This window comes from Lissotriton vulgaris, chromosome 5, assembly GCF_964263255.1.
Source record: "Lissotriton vulgaris chromosome 5, aLisVul1.2, whole genome shotgun sequence".
In the NCBI taxonomy this organism is placed as follows: Eukaryota; Metazoa; Chordata; class Amphibia; order Caudata; family Salamandridae; genus Lissotriton; species Lissotriton vulgaris.
The window spans coordinates 102,695,043-102,711,881 of record NC_141693.1 but is presented as its reverse complement, the minus strand read 5'-3'; the positions used below and the strand labels follow the sequence as shown (position 1 = coordinate 102,711,881).

The 16,839-nt window shown below is 43.0% G+C and overlaps 1 protein-coding gene across 1 annotated transcript in view; it reads right to left on the bottom strand.

The window, feature by feature from the left end:
- TRAF1 (TNF receptor associated factor 1) overlaps window positions 1-16,839 on the bottom strand; it is a 239,901-nt gene that overhangs the window by 172,535 nt on the left and 50,527 nt on the right. The window contains exon 3 of the mRNA XM_086920989.1: window positions 12,205-12,289. Within this exon, the coding sequence (XP_086777115.1) occupies window positions 12,205-12,289 (85 nt within the window). The remainder of the gene's footprint in view (window positions 1-12,204; window positions 12,290-16,839) is intronic.

Here is a 16,839-nt window from a genome sequence, read left to right as displayed (position 1 = left end):
AATCTTGCCGACTGAAGTTGCGATTGTGAAGTGTAGTGCTCACCGAGCAATCACGGATGATGTTGGTCGTGGGAATGCGTTTGCTGATGAGATCGCTAAACAGACAGCTAGAAATACGATGAGTAGAATGTATGTTGCAACGTCTGCAAGATGGATTACTGAGTCTAGAATGTGTGAGGATACAGTGGAAAGTGTGAAAGCAATTCAGCAAGAAGCGACTGAGGAGGAAAAGCTTGCATGGAAAGAGAACACGGGTAAATTGGACTCGAGTGGGTGTTGGATCGATTTGTCAGAACAGCAGCGTTGGATGTTGCCTGATGCGTATGTGCTTGCAGTGGTAACGATGGCGCATGGAGCAGCGCACATCAGTTCTAAAGGGATTTGTAAAATGTTGGCTCCAGTCTGGAAGAATGATGGGATTAGTAAGTGTGCAGAAAGAGTGGTGAGAAATTGCATGATATGCCTGATGCATAATCCTGGCAAGGGAATCCCCACACCCGCTGGTCACTTCGCTCCTCCTTCTTGCCCCTTTGAAGTGATCCAGTTAGATTTCATTCACATGGATCGTTGCAATAATCTAAAGTACGTCCTAGTGGTAGTCTGTGCTTTTTCCAGGTGGATCAAAGCTTATCCACTTAAAGACAATACTGCCTTGTCCACTGCCAAAATCCTTCTCAAGGAATACTTCCCCAGGTTTGGAATGCCACGGATTGTATGGTCAGATAACGGAAGTGAGTTCGTAGGGAAAGTTATGCAGAGTGTGTGTGCAGGCTTAGGCATAAAACAGAAGTTCCACAGTGCGAATCACCCCCAGTCTGCTGGTTTAGTTGAAGGGTACAATGGCACCCTCAAACTGAAACTGGCTAAGATACAAGCCTCCACGGGCTTGGCCTGGCCAGACGCCTTACCTTTGGCTCTGTTATCCACAAGAGCGACTGTACATTCTAGAGTAGGGCTTAGTCCTTACGAGATTGTATTCGGTCGACCTGCAAATGTTTGGGGGGTACCTAGGCCAAAGGAGTTTAAGCAGCTGGAATATCCAATGTTAATTGATTACCTTTTCGACTTGACTGCTAAATTGAGTCTTATTCACCAACAGGTTTTCGATGCATTGCCAAAGCCACCGGAGAGTCCAGGTCATCAGCTGAAACCCGGTGACCAAGTGGTCATCAGAAACTTTGGACGGACAAGAAATCTCCAACCTAAATTCGCCGGACCATTCCAAGTCTTGTTGGCGACGAGGACTGCTATACGTGTGGCTGGCAGAAAGAACTGGATACATGCAACGCACGCAAAACGTGTGCCCCTTCCACTTCCTTATGACGACTGGGTGAAAAAAGGCATCGGTGCTACTGAAACTGAACCAGTCCCCAAATATATACCTTTCAGTGATGCAGAACTGATCACTGATTCACCGAACTCTGACTCCCCATCTGAAACTGCTCCTTTGAACACTGAACATTTGCCCTCTGCATCAAACGAACACTTGCCATCTGCGAATCTGAACATTGTTACTCCTGCTGAACACAATCTGTTTCCAGATCAAACAGCTCCAGGAAAATTGAGATACAATTTACGGTCTCACAAAAAGAACAAATAAAGCAGGAAACTGCCTATTTTACATATTTGAATTTTGATACATTGCCTCCAGCCAGGAAGTTTGCTAATATTTTGTATTGTTATGTTGTTTTAAATTGCCTTGCCGTCTGGGTAGCCGTAGGGTCGTGGCTGTGTGCCTAGTTGAATCTGCGGGGGTCAGACACAAGGTCGACCTTTGTGTTAGTTCTGGGAACTCCTAGGGCTGATAGAGGCATTTTCAACTACGTACACATCATCAGTGGTCGCGAGCGGTTGTAGAAGATGGAGCTTCCTGAGCTGCACCGAGAGAATGTAATTTATGTTCGCAGAAATAGACTTTATAAGATTCTTCATAACAAATGTTTTCTGATGCACTGTGCAATTACGTTTTTGATCGTTTTAATAACGTTGGTGGGTGGAATCGTCTTTGGTGTGCATTTAATCTTTACACCAATGATAACTACAGTACCTCCCCTTGTTTCTTCTACTGTTGCTTCTTATCATTCTTTTCACTCGTTTCCTGAACATGAACAAGCTCGACGCTCAGAATTCATTAATAACACTTTTGTACAACTCTTGCATCAACACCAACTGGTAGTTAACACAACAGACTGCTGGGTGTGTGGTTTGATACCCCACACTATGGATAAAGGCATTCCCTATCTGGTCTTGCCATTTAGCTATAATGGATCATTTCAGGCCTTTCAGACAATTTTTGTCTATGCCCTTGAGACCTATCCTCCGCGTCCACCACGTTCCACTAAATATAACTCTGCCAACAAAGCTTTAGTCAAGGGAATCATTGACATGATTAAAGACGTCAATAACACCCCATCTTATCCTAGGGATGAATTACGAGTATATCTGAGTTGGAATTTTACAGAGTATCGCATTAGTTTGGGTGAAAGCAAGCGTAAGAGCTCCACTCCAATCTGGGTCGTACCTCACCGAGGTCAAGTCTGTTTGCAAGGTAATGGGAGAAATCCAAGAGCTCAGCTAGGGAAGAGTGAGTGCGTTGAGACTTATGTGTATCCGTCTAACTCTTCCCCTGCCTTTCTCACTGCTAGGGGTACCTACTTCATTTGTCAGGATAGAGCATATACATGGCTGCCTGCTGACTTTTCAGGTTCATGTTATATTGCTCGACTGTTGCCTCCAACATACACTGCTTCCCCAGATTATCACAAGACCAGAGTAGCAAGAGGTGTTTTCAGTAAGGAAGATATCGCTGGTCAGGAAGCCGGAGACTTCTTCAAAGGTTTCCTTCCGTTCTGGGGGCCTATGGCCAATAGTAGAAATATACGACAGCTAACACGGGTAGTTGAATCTACTATTACAGAAACTGCAGGTGCCCTTAGTAACTTAACAGCTGAGCTCCAGGCGGATTGTCTCATGACGTTGCAGAACCGCATGGTTCTAGACGTAATACTTGCAGATCGAGGTGGAGTATGTAGAATGATCCAATCGAGCTGCTGTGTTTTTATTCCCAACAATGCTCCTACTGTATACGAAGCGATCTCTAAGCTACACAAGATTTCCGACTCTATTCACGTAGACAAGGGAAACTGGTCCTTAATGGAATGGCTTTGGACTTTACTATCAGCGTGGGGATGGAAGGTTCTTATGGTCGTTGGTATCATCATAGTATTCCTATTCTCGTGTTGCCTTATTATCCAATGTGGTCCCGCTTTGTGTAGTCTTTGTGCTGCAACCTGTCTTAGGAAACCACCTGCGTTTGGAGACAAGGTACGAGAAAGGATGATGATGCAACAACATGTCACTGACCTAATGAACATCGAAATAGACTCTGACATAGACTGAGTAATTGCCTATGTAAGGGCAAAAGGAGGGTCTGAGGTTCCGTGACGATTTGAACCCGTGTTTTCAAACATTGTCGTAAATACATAATTTTGGTATCAGTGAACCGCAAATGATCCATTTAGCATATCCTGGTGTTTTCGCTATGCTACGAGCAAAAGCACTCCTGTTATGACCATATTTCTGATTTACCCATGGCATCCATCTTAGATCACGGCAGCCATTTTGTATTCTTGCCCTCACATAGTCAATGGACATGCAGTGACCCCTTTCACTTAAGGACACGTAAGCTTTAGCCGACGATTCACCTTGCTAGTGACACGTGTACCTTAGAACAGAAAACGCCATGGCTGCATGACTCGACAGAAACTGCCTCCTCTGCCTGAGGGCCAGTCCTGCTATACTGGTTCTTGTGTTCGTTGGCCTGATCATGATTAGGCAGCCGAAGCTGGTAGCCTTGCCCATTTACGACCCACAAACATCTCTTATCCTGCTTTTCTATCTTCTGCACCTGGCTCTGCTCCTTTCCTTCTGGGCCTTTATTAGGGGGAGGTAACGAAATTTACGATGAGGCGGTCCGGCTCTTGAATGAAAAGTTGACATTTGATTATGATGGAACAGTGGGAACCCCTCGTTCGTAATGTTTTGACATCAGATATTGTTGACGATTCTTGTGTAACGCCAAATATTTATTGTTTAGGACATGAAGGTTTAGAAATGTACTAGCATGTAAAGAATTTGCCCCAAGCAGAAAATTTAGTATTTAAGGAGCAACCCACTTTGTACAAATCGAACAGGCTCCTAGATTCTGCCCGTGTGTAGTTTCTGTGACTTCTGTGTCCCTGCAGTAATAAACCTTTGGTCTTTGACGCCACCATCGAGAAGCCCGTGTTTCTGTTTATTTGTGCACCGAGACAGGTAGAACTCAGGGGTCTTCGGGTGTTGTTCCTGACACCTCTGGACGGAACCAAAAAGTCCAGAACTCCACGCCCTTTGCCCGGGCTTCGCCCGGCGCGCGCCCGCGCGTGTCTGCGCAGCGGGAGTGATGATGTGTTAAAAAGGCGCCTGTCATCCCGAGAGTGCTTCCAGGTGTGGGCTTGGTCAGCGTGCCCCCTGGGAGATGTAGTCTCTCCTCCTCTGCTCCTCAGGTCAGCAAGTGGCAAATGCGGCGAGGCGCTAAGAAGGCACCGGTCAGCCCGTGAGTGCTTCCAGGTGTGGGCTTGGTCAGCGTGCCCCCTGGGAGATGTAGTCTCGCCTCCTCTGCTCCTCAGGTCAGCAAGTGGCAAATGCGGCGAAGCGGCGAGTAAGTCTTAGTAAAGTTAAAAGGTCTTGGCTAACACAGACCTAAAAATGTCAACAGTTCTGCCTTTGGCTGTCATATTCTTGCCTTTACGAAAGTAAGAAAGAAAGAAAACAATAAAACAAGAAAGACAAAAGGAATCACAGAAGGAAAGTGGGAAAGAGGGAAGTAAAGCAGGAAAGTATGAAAGCAAGAATGAAGGGAAAAGGAAAGAAGGAGAGAAAGAAAGAACAGGAAAGGACATAAAGAAAAAAGCAAATGAAAGACATAAAAAAAGAAAGAAGGAAAGAAAACAAGAAATAACTCAGAAATATAGGAAAAAGGACGGACAATTTGAAAGAAAAATGAAAAGAAAGAAAAAATGTAAAGAAAGGAAAAGAGAAAGTAAGAAGATAAGAAAGAAAGAAGAAAATGAAGGTGATAAAGAAGGAATGAACGATGGAAACGAATGCAAAAAGAAAGAGAGAAAGAAAAAAGGAGTTTTGCCAGATTCAAAGAAAGAAGGCAAGAGAGAAATAAAGCATGAAAGAAAGATCAATAGCAAGAGAAGAAACAAGGTAAGAACATAAAAAAGCAAGAAAGAAGGAAAGAAGGAAAGAGGAAAGAAAAGAGAAAGAAAGAACTGAAATAAAAAGGAAATGAAAGACAGAAAACACAGGAAAGGAAGAGGAAAGTAAGCAGGAAAGAACAAAAGAAAGCAAGAAGGTAAGAATTTAGAACAATGGAATGAAAGGATAGATGGAAAGAAAGAAGGAGGTAAAGATGGAAAGAAGGAAAAAGGAAATATTGAAACAAAGAAAATAAAAAAAAGGAAAAAAAGAAAACACTAAAGCAAAAAGGAAAGAAAGCAGGGAAGAAGGCAGGAAAGAAGAAAAAAGTTGGAAAGATAAAATGATGGAAAGAAAAGGAAAGAAAGATTGAAAGGAATGTGATAAAGAAGGAATGTAAGATGGAAAGGAATGCAAAAAAGAAAGGATGAAAGAGGGAGAGAAGGAAAAAGAAAGAGGAGGAAGGAAAGAAGCACAGAAAGAAGGCAAGAAAGAAAGAAAGAAACAATGAAAGAAGAAAGAAGGAAACAAACAAAGGGAAAAGAAAGCATTACAGGTGCTACAAATTAAACACGATACAGGCTGATTTTCTTCCTAGGTAAAGTTTATTAAAAAAAACATCGGTGAAACTGGGTGAAGAATATTGTGTTCTAATGAATTGTCCACCAATTAATTCACATGTGTAATATTGAAGTTTTTAGTTTGTATGCTGCATGCATAGTAAAAATAGAATAACTCACTATAGAACAGCTTCAAACAGATACAATCTGTAATGCTGTGAAATACCAGCAGTGAGATAAACAAAGGGCACTTCGAAAGGAATTTACAACAGCATTGACAGGTGACAGGTACTGATAAAGAGCAGAATATGGCCTGTGATGACATCTGGTAGAAAGGTCCAGGCAACACTAAAGTAATTATAAAATAAAAAAAATAAAAACTTTTGCCACCGAAGGGAAGAACCTTGAGTGTGGATGTGCTTGTGGTGAAAGCACAAAATGAGGCAACTCAAGGTGAAATTAACAAGTGGCTGAAGTAGGCGTACCCATTATGTTATGTTATTTTACCCAATTTATAAAGTGCAAAGTATGCCCAAAGGTGTCTTGGCGCTAATTCTGAGACAGATAGTGAGCAGAGTTTTTAAACCTATTGATTGAAAAGCCAAGTTTTCATAAGTTTTTTAAACTGAAGCAAGGAAGTTGCTGATCTTAAGGTAAATGACAGGAGATTCCAGGATGTACCTGCTTTGACCACAAAGCTGCTGCCACCCCATTTCGATTTTTTAAATCTAATGGGGTTTTCCTCCCAAGCCGTATGCTGCAGTGGTTGGAAGTAAACTGTGAATGACGCACCAACATACAAATGGATGAAGATAGGTGAATGGTCGTACCATTAAGTGAGTATATTATACATATAATTTTAGCAAAACCAAATTGTCTTAGCTAATGCTGACCTAAAAAAAGAAAACAAGCATCCACTTAAATCTAGCCACAATATGCTTACAATAAAAATGTGAAATGTAAAGTACATTCAGTAATGCAACTGTTTTACTTGTGTCGTTTTTTAAACAAAAAGCCTTTTAGCTGCCTTTTAGCTGCACCATGCACTCAAATCCAAAGCAACTACACTGTTACAATGCCACATAAACACTTTATAGCATACTTTAAGAACGAGTGATGGCAAAATAACCAGCGTTAAAAGTTAAAATTAAAAAAAAAAAAAAGCTAAATTGAAACCAACTTTGTCACTGAAAACAATAGAACTGTGATTGGAGCAGAAGGATTTTGTTCCTCAAGAAAATGTGTTCCGTAAGAAAAGGGAATTCTGTATTTCTTTCACTATTCTGAATACCACGGGCAGGGTGGAGAGATCCATGACCAATGTCTCTTTGCTAAGCTAACCTTAAAACGCTCAGTGATGGTTAAGGGGGTCATAGATCCTAGACCTTTCCACAACCGTGTAACAGTCCTGAGCTGGCTTTGAATGCTGGAGGCGCAGAGATAGAAGTCGATGGCATCAGTGAGCCAGAGGGGCGGTGTGCTGGGGCAGTTTAGGGATATTCTAATTTAAGGCACATTGATCTACTTGTAGGTTCGACTCTAAATCCCACTGATTATGCCCTCCACTGACCTCTAATGTCTTAAGCATTTGTAAAATGCTTGACACTGCACAGTGTGTGTGCAGGGCATGAGTGAAAACACTATAGACTGCAGGTATTCCACCGTGCGACAACTCCTAGGGGATAAGGTGTTTACATGCCTCCTTAAAGGTATAAACATTTCTCTAAAGCTGAGTTTAAAATGTCTCATCTTGTGTTTTTAACCTCATCCCTCCCAGTCAATATTGCCTCCCCACCCACCCCCCCCCGCTCCTAGGCTCGGTCGAGCAGGATTTTGACAGGGCTGGTAGCTTTTCCCAGTCCTGCCCTGATCTGCCCTGATCTCTCTTTGCCTACCATAAATGAATGTGTCCTTAACTAATGCTGGTGCCAGCGTTGATGATTAAGTGGAAACCGCTGGCTCAAATTAGCACTGATTCTGGGCCTGTCTCTATACTGACATGCGCTTTACAAGAACAACACATGAATGCATCATCTTGCATGTTATTTACAGGTAGCTCACCTCGGGTGACTATACCTGATTACTAATTATCTCATCGGAGGACCAAACACTTTGTTTTGACATTGCAAAATATGACTGGAAGGAGCCCTGAAGAAGTCCCAGGGGGGACAAAACGCATTAACTATGGCTACTATACAAAATGTTTATGAGAAGATAAGAAATAAAGACCTGAATAATAACTACATATGGCTTTTTTTCTGTCTCCTTTTGAAACATAGGCAATGGATTCATATTATCTGAGCAGTCGTATTGCTTTTGTAACTTACTTCGGAGTGCTGAGTAACATTTTTTATGCTGTCTGTATATGCCTTCCTTTCCCGCACCAGCCATGGAAGGGTTAATGGTGTGTAGGTGAGGAATCCAAAGGTAACATCCTGTTGTGCCTGTCTCACAGTCAGAGGGCGCTGTCAGTGAGAAGGAGGATAAAAACACCCTGAGGCCACCTTATAAGTGTTGTGATGCCTGGCACTGTTTGAAAACAGGAGCAGGCGCACTGGGAAGGAACAAGGTGACACTACAAAACCTTCTCAGCATCCCTTGGCCTCAGGCTAAGGGGGAGCGGCGCCCCCCTTTAAAAATAGTAGGGTGGATCCATCCACATACATCTGCCCCAGACTTATGTCCCGGATACATCAAGAGATGTGCTATGTAATCTTTTTATTACTTCTGTTAGTACAGTAAAAGTTACCTTTCCCACTCACATTAAATAACATTCTTTCTTTGACCAGGATGAATACAAACCCCTAAACTGAAAGGAAGGCACAGAGAACGCGAGAGCAGACCTTCATGGAAGAGACAACACCTAATTATTGAAAGAAAAATAAATGCCAGATGGTGTAGAGTGAGATATGAACCCAGCCTTTTCACTCATAACAAAAGCTTTCTCAGTAAGTGGAGTTAATAAAAATCCAACCGCAACAGGGACAGGATGTTCCTCGGTAAAGAGACACATAATAAAACTACCTAAAACATCAGCAGTCATTTTAATAAGACTGGAAAACCCCCAGCACTTAATCATACAAGAAGGTCGTGGGACTAGAAGAAATTGTGACTAAGTTCAAAAGTAACGAGGACTGTAAAACTATTACAAATTCACTGAACCATTTGTATTGATGTTGTAATGCACAGTAGCCAGGAGCAACTGCCCACAATTTAGGGGCACCTGGGGCTCGATAGAGGAATGGTGGAGGGGTGGAGGACATCAGATGGTGGTCAAAGTACAGACATACGGATGTCCTTGTCCCCTCTGCCAGAAACTGTCCTGGCCAGAGACCTCTAGCCCTGGAGAAGCTGCAGGATTCCGCCCACATTTCTGTGGATATCTGCAGTGTAGATGGATATCCAAGGGAATTCCTAGGGGTCCCATGTAAACCTGTCAATCCCAGATATTTTCCTCAATAAGTGCTCAAGCACCCATGATAGAAGAGCAGTCCTCAGCATTCCTTGGCCTCTCTCTCCCAGGAATGCCCGGACTACCTTGTCAATTCCCGCGGTTCACTCCAGATGGATAAGGGACATTGTTGGGATTGGAGAAAGCCTGAGGGCTCATTCCAAGTGCCTCTGATTTTTGGGTCCGCATCTCTAGAGCTTTTCTTCTGTTAAATTTCAGTAGGACAGACCTGCTGAAATTTAACAGGGCAAAAAGGTCTAATAAATACTTGTGAAGGTGTATTTTAGTGCATAAGTCACCAAATCAAAATATGTAGTCCTGTTTGAATGGGGTGGCTGGAGATAAACGATAATTATCACACCTGGAAAATTCCAAACCATGAGTATCGGTTTTAACTAGGTGCAACAATTATCGTATTACCCTCCGACGAACACGTGATTAGGACGTTACGTTTTGGAAGAGATACCCCATAAATTATGGTTAAGATAAGGGATAGTATGAAGCCTGTGGTTAGTGTGAGGACTTGGGGTATCACTTACCGGTTACGTTTAGGAGTTGGAAAAAAGCAATATAGTTAGAGGCAGCATCAGAGGTGTATAGTGAAGAAAACAAATATAAGGGATTTTTAACTTTGTAAGAAAATGCTGATTAAATGTTGTCCCACATTGGCTGTTCTATTTAAATTATGAATTACCTCACTAAGGCCTAGATGTAGGTAATTTTATTTTACCACTTCTTAACCCTTTCAATGCTGATGACGAGCTCAGCTCGTCATCACCCACGGGTGTCGGGTGTCGTGTGCTGATGACGAGCTGAGCTCGTCATGAATAGTGTACTATATCAATGTCCAGCACAGGAGGGGGAAAACGCCTAGCAGCCAAGGTGTTAAATACCGAATTTTACCGATTCGGTATTTAAAAAGTAGTAAAATAGAGGGGGGGGTGTAGGTATTACAGAATCCGTAAATACCGAATCGTTAAGATTAGTTATTTTGGGCCAGATGTAGGTAAATTTTATTTTCCGACCTCTTAAATACCGAGTCATACCGACTCGGTATTTCAGAGGTTGGAAAATAAAAGTACCGAGATGTAGGTAAATGCAGATGTGCAATTACCGAATCGGATACAGTCGGTATTTTTCGATGCGGGAAATACCGACCAGTTAATGCCCATTCATTCCTATGGGCTTTGAAGCCCATAGGATTGATTGGGCATTTACCGGTCGGTATTTACCACATCGGAAAATACCGACTGTCACAAGGGTGCAGGGGGTGTCACTTTGACACCCTCTGGCACCCCCAAAAGAGGCTCGGGTGCCATGTGGCAGGCATACCTGCCCTAAGGGCAGGTCTGCCTGTCATATGGCATAGGTGTGCATGCACACATGTGCATGCACACCAGAAACGGTATTTTACCATCAAGTAGTATTTGATGGTAAAATACCGATTTTGTACTGCTTGTGGGACTCAGAAGAGTCCCACCTACATACCAATTTACCGGAATCCGTAATGATACCGACTCGGTATTTTACATACTCGGTAAATTTACCTATCGGTAAATTTACCGAGTCTGTAAAATACAGGGACCTACATGTCAAATTGCTCTTACCGGTCGGTAACGGCCGAATTCGGCCGTTACCACCCGGTAAACGCCTACCTACATCTGGCCCTTACTGATTCTGTAAATACCGATTCGGTAATGCCCATTGATTCCTATGGGCATTGAAGCCCATAGGAATCAATGGGCATTACCGAATCGGTATTTACCGATTCCAGCAAAGGTGCAGGGGGTGTCACTTTGACACCCTCTAGCACCTTAAATACAGGCATGTGTGCCATGTGGCACACAGACATGCCCTAAGGGCATGTTTGTCTGTCACATGGCATAGTCATGCCATGCATGCACACCTGGATTCGGTATTTTACCACCCAATTGGATTGGGTGGTAAAATACCGAATCTGAAAGGCCTTTGGGACTCAGATGAGTCTCACCTACATCTAGAAGTTACCAAATCGGTAAAATTACCGATTCGATATTTTACCGATACGGTGTAATTTACCGATTCTGTAAAATTGGCCCACTACATCCCAAAACCCCATTTACCGGTCGGTAACGGCGGAAATCGGCCGTTACCGGCCAGTAAATGGCCACCAACATCTGGCCCTAAACGTTTTCTGAAGTTTCTCACAAAAGGTTTTTTTTAACTTTTTTCCTAATTTTCAGTCTTTATTTCCAGGGGATCGCCAGCTGGTTGTCTGAGGTGCTGTGTTTACTGAAAATAAATAAGCTGATAATGAAAGGTAAGAACCCTACTACCTCAGTCAGAAACCACCCCTTTTGTGTAAAAATTGTGATATGACTTTCACAACAATTTATGAGGGATAACCTCATGAAATTAGTAGTGGTGTATGTGTAAGAAAAAAATGTATTTGCACTTATTCCGTTGTTTTCCAGTTGTGCTTACATTGAAGTGTATATCTGCATATGCAAGAATGGAAATCACAAAGCATTTCCAGGATTCCAGCTGGAAAGCAGCCACTGGAATAATTTTCCAAGTGTAAAAGTTTTGGAAGTTTCAGTCACACATCTGCACCCATTTAAAGTCAGAAACCTGAACGGGGAGATTTCCAGCTGTGTTTAAGAAGTGGACATAGAAAATCGATGCAAAAGCTAGCACTTCAGTCTGGAATTATGTGAGCAATATGCAAGTAGGATCGATTGAATACCAAGGGATGTTTTTGCCTTGACTGGTTTATAACAGAGCGAAAATGAATTAAAAGCTTTGCATGGGGAAGGGTAAAGAAACCCGGGAAACTTTGCAAACTGTGTGAATGGCAGAATACAAAAACTCTGCAAAGCTTTGGAGACAAAAGAACGCCACACACCCCCCAGTCATCAACACACGTTGAAATGAAAATTACAACTAACCGGAAATGATCAAACAACCTACCCTTTCTTCTGTCAACAGACTTCCTTCATCCACATTTTTGGGATCCTCTTCTTTGCACTTCTGGCAAATTGAACTTTTGGTGTTTCTGTTAAAATAGACAAATATCGAGTGTCAAATTACTTGCACATTTCTACGGTCTCTTTTCCAAATATTTGTTTTAAAAAACGTATCTTTAGTTCCCTGAGTTGGGTTTAACATTATTCAACATTTATTTTCAACGCATGTTTCAGATTTAATTTAAAGTTGTTCCCCTATTAACAGACCATTCAACAGGTTTCTTCAGACCTTTTTCCTACATTAGCCAAGAGTATCATAGGCTTCCTTATTTAGATAAAATTAGTTACTTATCCTTACAAGAGTACTTCAATATTACTAAAGGTACTTTCTTTAGAACTCTTGCTGTGCCAATCCTCTCAAGCCTCTTCTAAGTCCTTTTAAAATACAGATTTAAATTTAAGGTTATTCGCCTGTTACACAAAGATGTATAGTCTTAGGTATATCAGAGACATATGGGTTCAATAGATGTCACCAAGAAACTTAGGGGCCTATTAGGATGACGGGCGAACTTAGTCCGCCCGCCATCCGATCGATCATTGGGTCAGCCCGCCATAAGGGCGGGGGTCCCGTGAGGGGTATTAGGATGCGCCCGCCACTGTGGCGGGCGCATCCTGCATTTTTAGCATTGTGGCGGGCGGTGCTCTCAGCACCGCCCGCCACAATGCAAAAAATGCACGAATGCATTTGCATTAACAAAGCGGCAGGCACTGCGTGGTGCCTGCCGCTTTGTTAATGCAAATGCAGGGGGGTACCACAGGTACACCCCAATGTGCACCCCCCACCTCTCCTTCACTCCGGGCGCCTGCAGGGGGCCCCTGAAGTGAAGACCGCATGAAGGCATCTGTTTTGGCCCATCATAATATGGCTGGCAGTGTCTAATAGACACCGCCACCATATTAAACCTTTTCCGCCTGGCCCAAAGGCGACTGTGGCAGAAAAGCGTTGGACGGTCTTTCCGTCCGCCGCGGACCCCCCAGCCATCCTAATATTGCGGGGGTCATTTCAGGGCGGATGGTGGGCGGTTTGCCCCCGCCAGGCCGGCGGTGGCTACCGCCAGTCTGGCGGGGCAATCCGCCCGCCATCCTAGTGGGCCCCTTAATTATACCCAGGGCTAGGCAGTACTGTGATATCCAATTAAAGAAAAACACGAACAAGACAGCACACATGTTAGCGTAAAACCCTATCTGTGGAATTCTATACCACCCCTACTAGTTAAGAGAGAAAACTTGATGCAGATTGCGAATTAGAGAAACATAAAAAAACACAGTTAAAGAAAAGAATTCAAATTTCTGCTTTCGCTGTGGGCACTTTTCTCGAGCTGTTCACACTCACCCCTATTTTTGGCATCACCTACGCCTCTTGTTCCCACCAAGTCCATGTTGGTTGATATTAGCATGAAGCTGCACAGAATCAGCAGCATGGCCCCTCTAATAACTGGATACATTTTCATTTGCACTCAGAATAATAAAAATGTATTTTGTTGGTCTGGCATTCAAGGCAGCTTCAGCTGTTTCGCTAGACTACTGTATTTCCCAAAAAGTTATACATAACATACATACATAGATAATATACATACGGAGGGGCTTTTACTGGAGTTTTTGTCAACAGGCTTCATCAATCGATCTGCTAAAGTGTCACTTATGTTTTACTTCTACACACTACATCATGGTGCAATGGGTCAGCCTTCTTTACCCAATGGTTCCCGTCTACACAAAGCCTGTGCACACTGGTCACACCTGCCTACAAATATTTTCTTTCTCTTCTGTTGCTTAGCATGTTCATAGTATATGCTTTTGTATCATATTTTTATTTATATTAACTTTAACACCTTAGCAGCTATGGATGTCCAGCTCCAGTGCTGAACGTTCCATTGCGCAGGTGCAGTTGGAACGTCCATCGGCCGACGGCAGCACTCCCGAGGTAGTGGTGCCGTTGGCCGTTGGACTGGGCGCAGCACTTATGAGGTTAAACAACAGGTATTTCTTTTGCTTGCTTTCCTTTTTAATGTTTATCTTACCAAATGTTCAAGTGACATTGTAACATTGAAGCTGCTGAATATTTGAGTAATTTTAAAGGTGGTTATTTATGCCTTTGTCACAAATAATCATAAAATGCGTGGGACAACTGAAAGGCTTGTTGTTTACAAAAACATCACTAGTAAAACAGTTTCATCAGTGAATGTACAGTACATTTATTGCAGGCTTAGGTAGCCGTATTTAGGTGTTGCATAATTTATTTTTCTCTTTTTTTGTGCTATATGCTTCCAATGAAAAAAATACTATTGCACCGACATGTCAAGGCAAGATTTACAGTTTTTTTCAATGCTTGTTTACCAATGTCATTTGAACATTCTGTAGAAGTTTGTGATTAATAATGGATCTCTAAGGAAGTCTACAAGCGACCATTTGCAAGCAGCATGAAAATGCTAGCAGTATTACCTTTCAGGGAAAGTGAGCTGCTGTTAAGCTTTTAATGATAACATTGTTAGGTGAAATTCATTATATAATGGTTTTTCTATTTTTATATCTGTGTTTGATTATCTGATGTACTTAAGACTTGTTTAACTCTTCCGTTTGGTCTGTCGTTGCTTCTTCTTAGAGCTATGAGGCCTCATGGTAGCCATGCGCTCTACAAATACCTTTCATTTCGTTAATTTCTTCTCCTGAACGGTGTAAGGACATTTTAAGTGCCAAATGCAAAAGGCACAAGCACTTTGTGGGCAATAATTGACAATCTCATGCAGGTGTCACCACAAATAATGGTTCAATGTGCGCCCCTCACAGTTGCCGGTCTAGTTGATCCAGGAGCCTGCTTTTGGAGAAAAAAAATCAGCTTTTTTTAAAACTGTTGAGTTCTTGCTTCCTGTCTCACACTGGATCGGCATAATCTTCGAGCTGTACATTGGGAGCCGCTTACCAGATTTATCAGTGTCTTGGCATTCATTAAGGGTCAAAGGGAGGGACTCTGATCCAATAGTACGCTACATATGAATAAATAGGAGAACCATTCTTGATGAACTCGAGGGTGCATTCTTATTTCCAATTAAAACACTTAGGAAGTTCTGGGTTACCAAGAGCGGAGCCTCAGCTGACTCAATTTTTAGAAATCCTTGATCCGGCGGCCCATCTGCCAAAGGGCCAATAGTTGATAGTGGTAGCAGCTACGCACTTGGTAGATCAGGGCTGCGGCCACTGTTCTACCTAGCCCAATCATGTGAAGTTCTCAAAAGTGACTCCATACCAACACGACCTAAGAAGGTACAGAGACCTCTCCCCTCCAATTTAGCTCAACAGGCCAAGAAACTGTGAGTGAAGAAGCAGTAGTGAAAAGGAAAACAGAAAGAAAACAGACTTTTATGGCCACCCAAAATGCGGCAGACAGTGAATATCGAAGAATACATAGATAGAAATAACATGAATCTCATTAAAGATCAATGAAAGGTTGGTGTTTGGTAAAAAAGAGGCTGGTTCCATTTCTATCCTGCATCTGCACTGAAAAGCTCTTACCAAGATAATTGTTTTATGGAATATACACCTTTGTGTGTATATATATTTAACACTCATAAACTTTTTAGAAACCATCACAGTGGCCGGAAGATATCATCAGTGATGTCATTTGAGATGTCATCAGTGATGTCACTGTCCATGTCAGTCATGAGGAATATAGCATGTTAAATCACATGCTATAACAACGTGTTCTATTACAACAACCACGTTGTTACAACGCGATACCTTTACATCGCAAGTCATTAGATTGACTTGCTGTAGGGGGCGCACTGGATTTAGGAATAGTATAATTTACTATTCCAACTCCAGCATGTGCAACAGTAGGGAAGGTGTTGGAATAGTAAATTATACTATTCTTTCGGTTAGAGCGCCCCCTACAGCAAGTCGATCTAATGACTTGCGATGTCAAGTTATCGCATTCTAACAACGCGGTCATTGTAACAACCACACCGTTAAAGTAACACTATGTATTGGCAGTGTTGTAAACGCTGTTTCTCGTCATTATCATTGCTCCATGTCCAAGATGACCGCTAAAAGGGAGCTCTAGTGAGGAGCTCCGGGGCTAGGGATCTCCAAACTGGATTATATCCCCGAACAACCCCAAATTGCGACTCAGGACCAAGCGGAACCAATCCTAGCTGATCCTAGCTGATCGGAACAAACAGAAAGCGTAAAGGAACACAGGAGACGCAAGACGCTGGAGAGAATCCTGTACCTGGTCGGTGGACAAGGCTGCCTCCTCTCTTCGGACTCCTCGGACGACGGACCCCTCGTGATGCAAACAACCCGATGTGGAGCAGTCGTGAAAGACCCACAGCTGACATTTATTTGCTATACGAGGTGAGCCAGCGGACCTGGGGACTCGGAGGACTTATCGGCGGCAGCTCCGGTGCCTGTGGACACAGGCGGGACGTCGTGGAAAGGCGGAGCTGAGGGACCTCAGCGACCGACGGGAGAGGTACGTCCATCCTCGCCCCCGACGCGGCCCCACCAGCTCGCAAAGGAGAAAAAACGAGGGACAGTGGAGACGAAGGGGGAATGGGAAGCGGCACGCCTGTCCTTAAAATGGCGG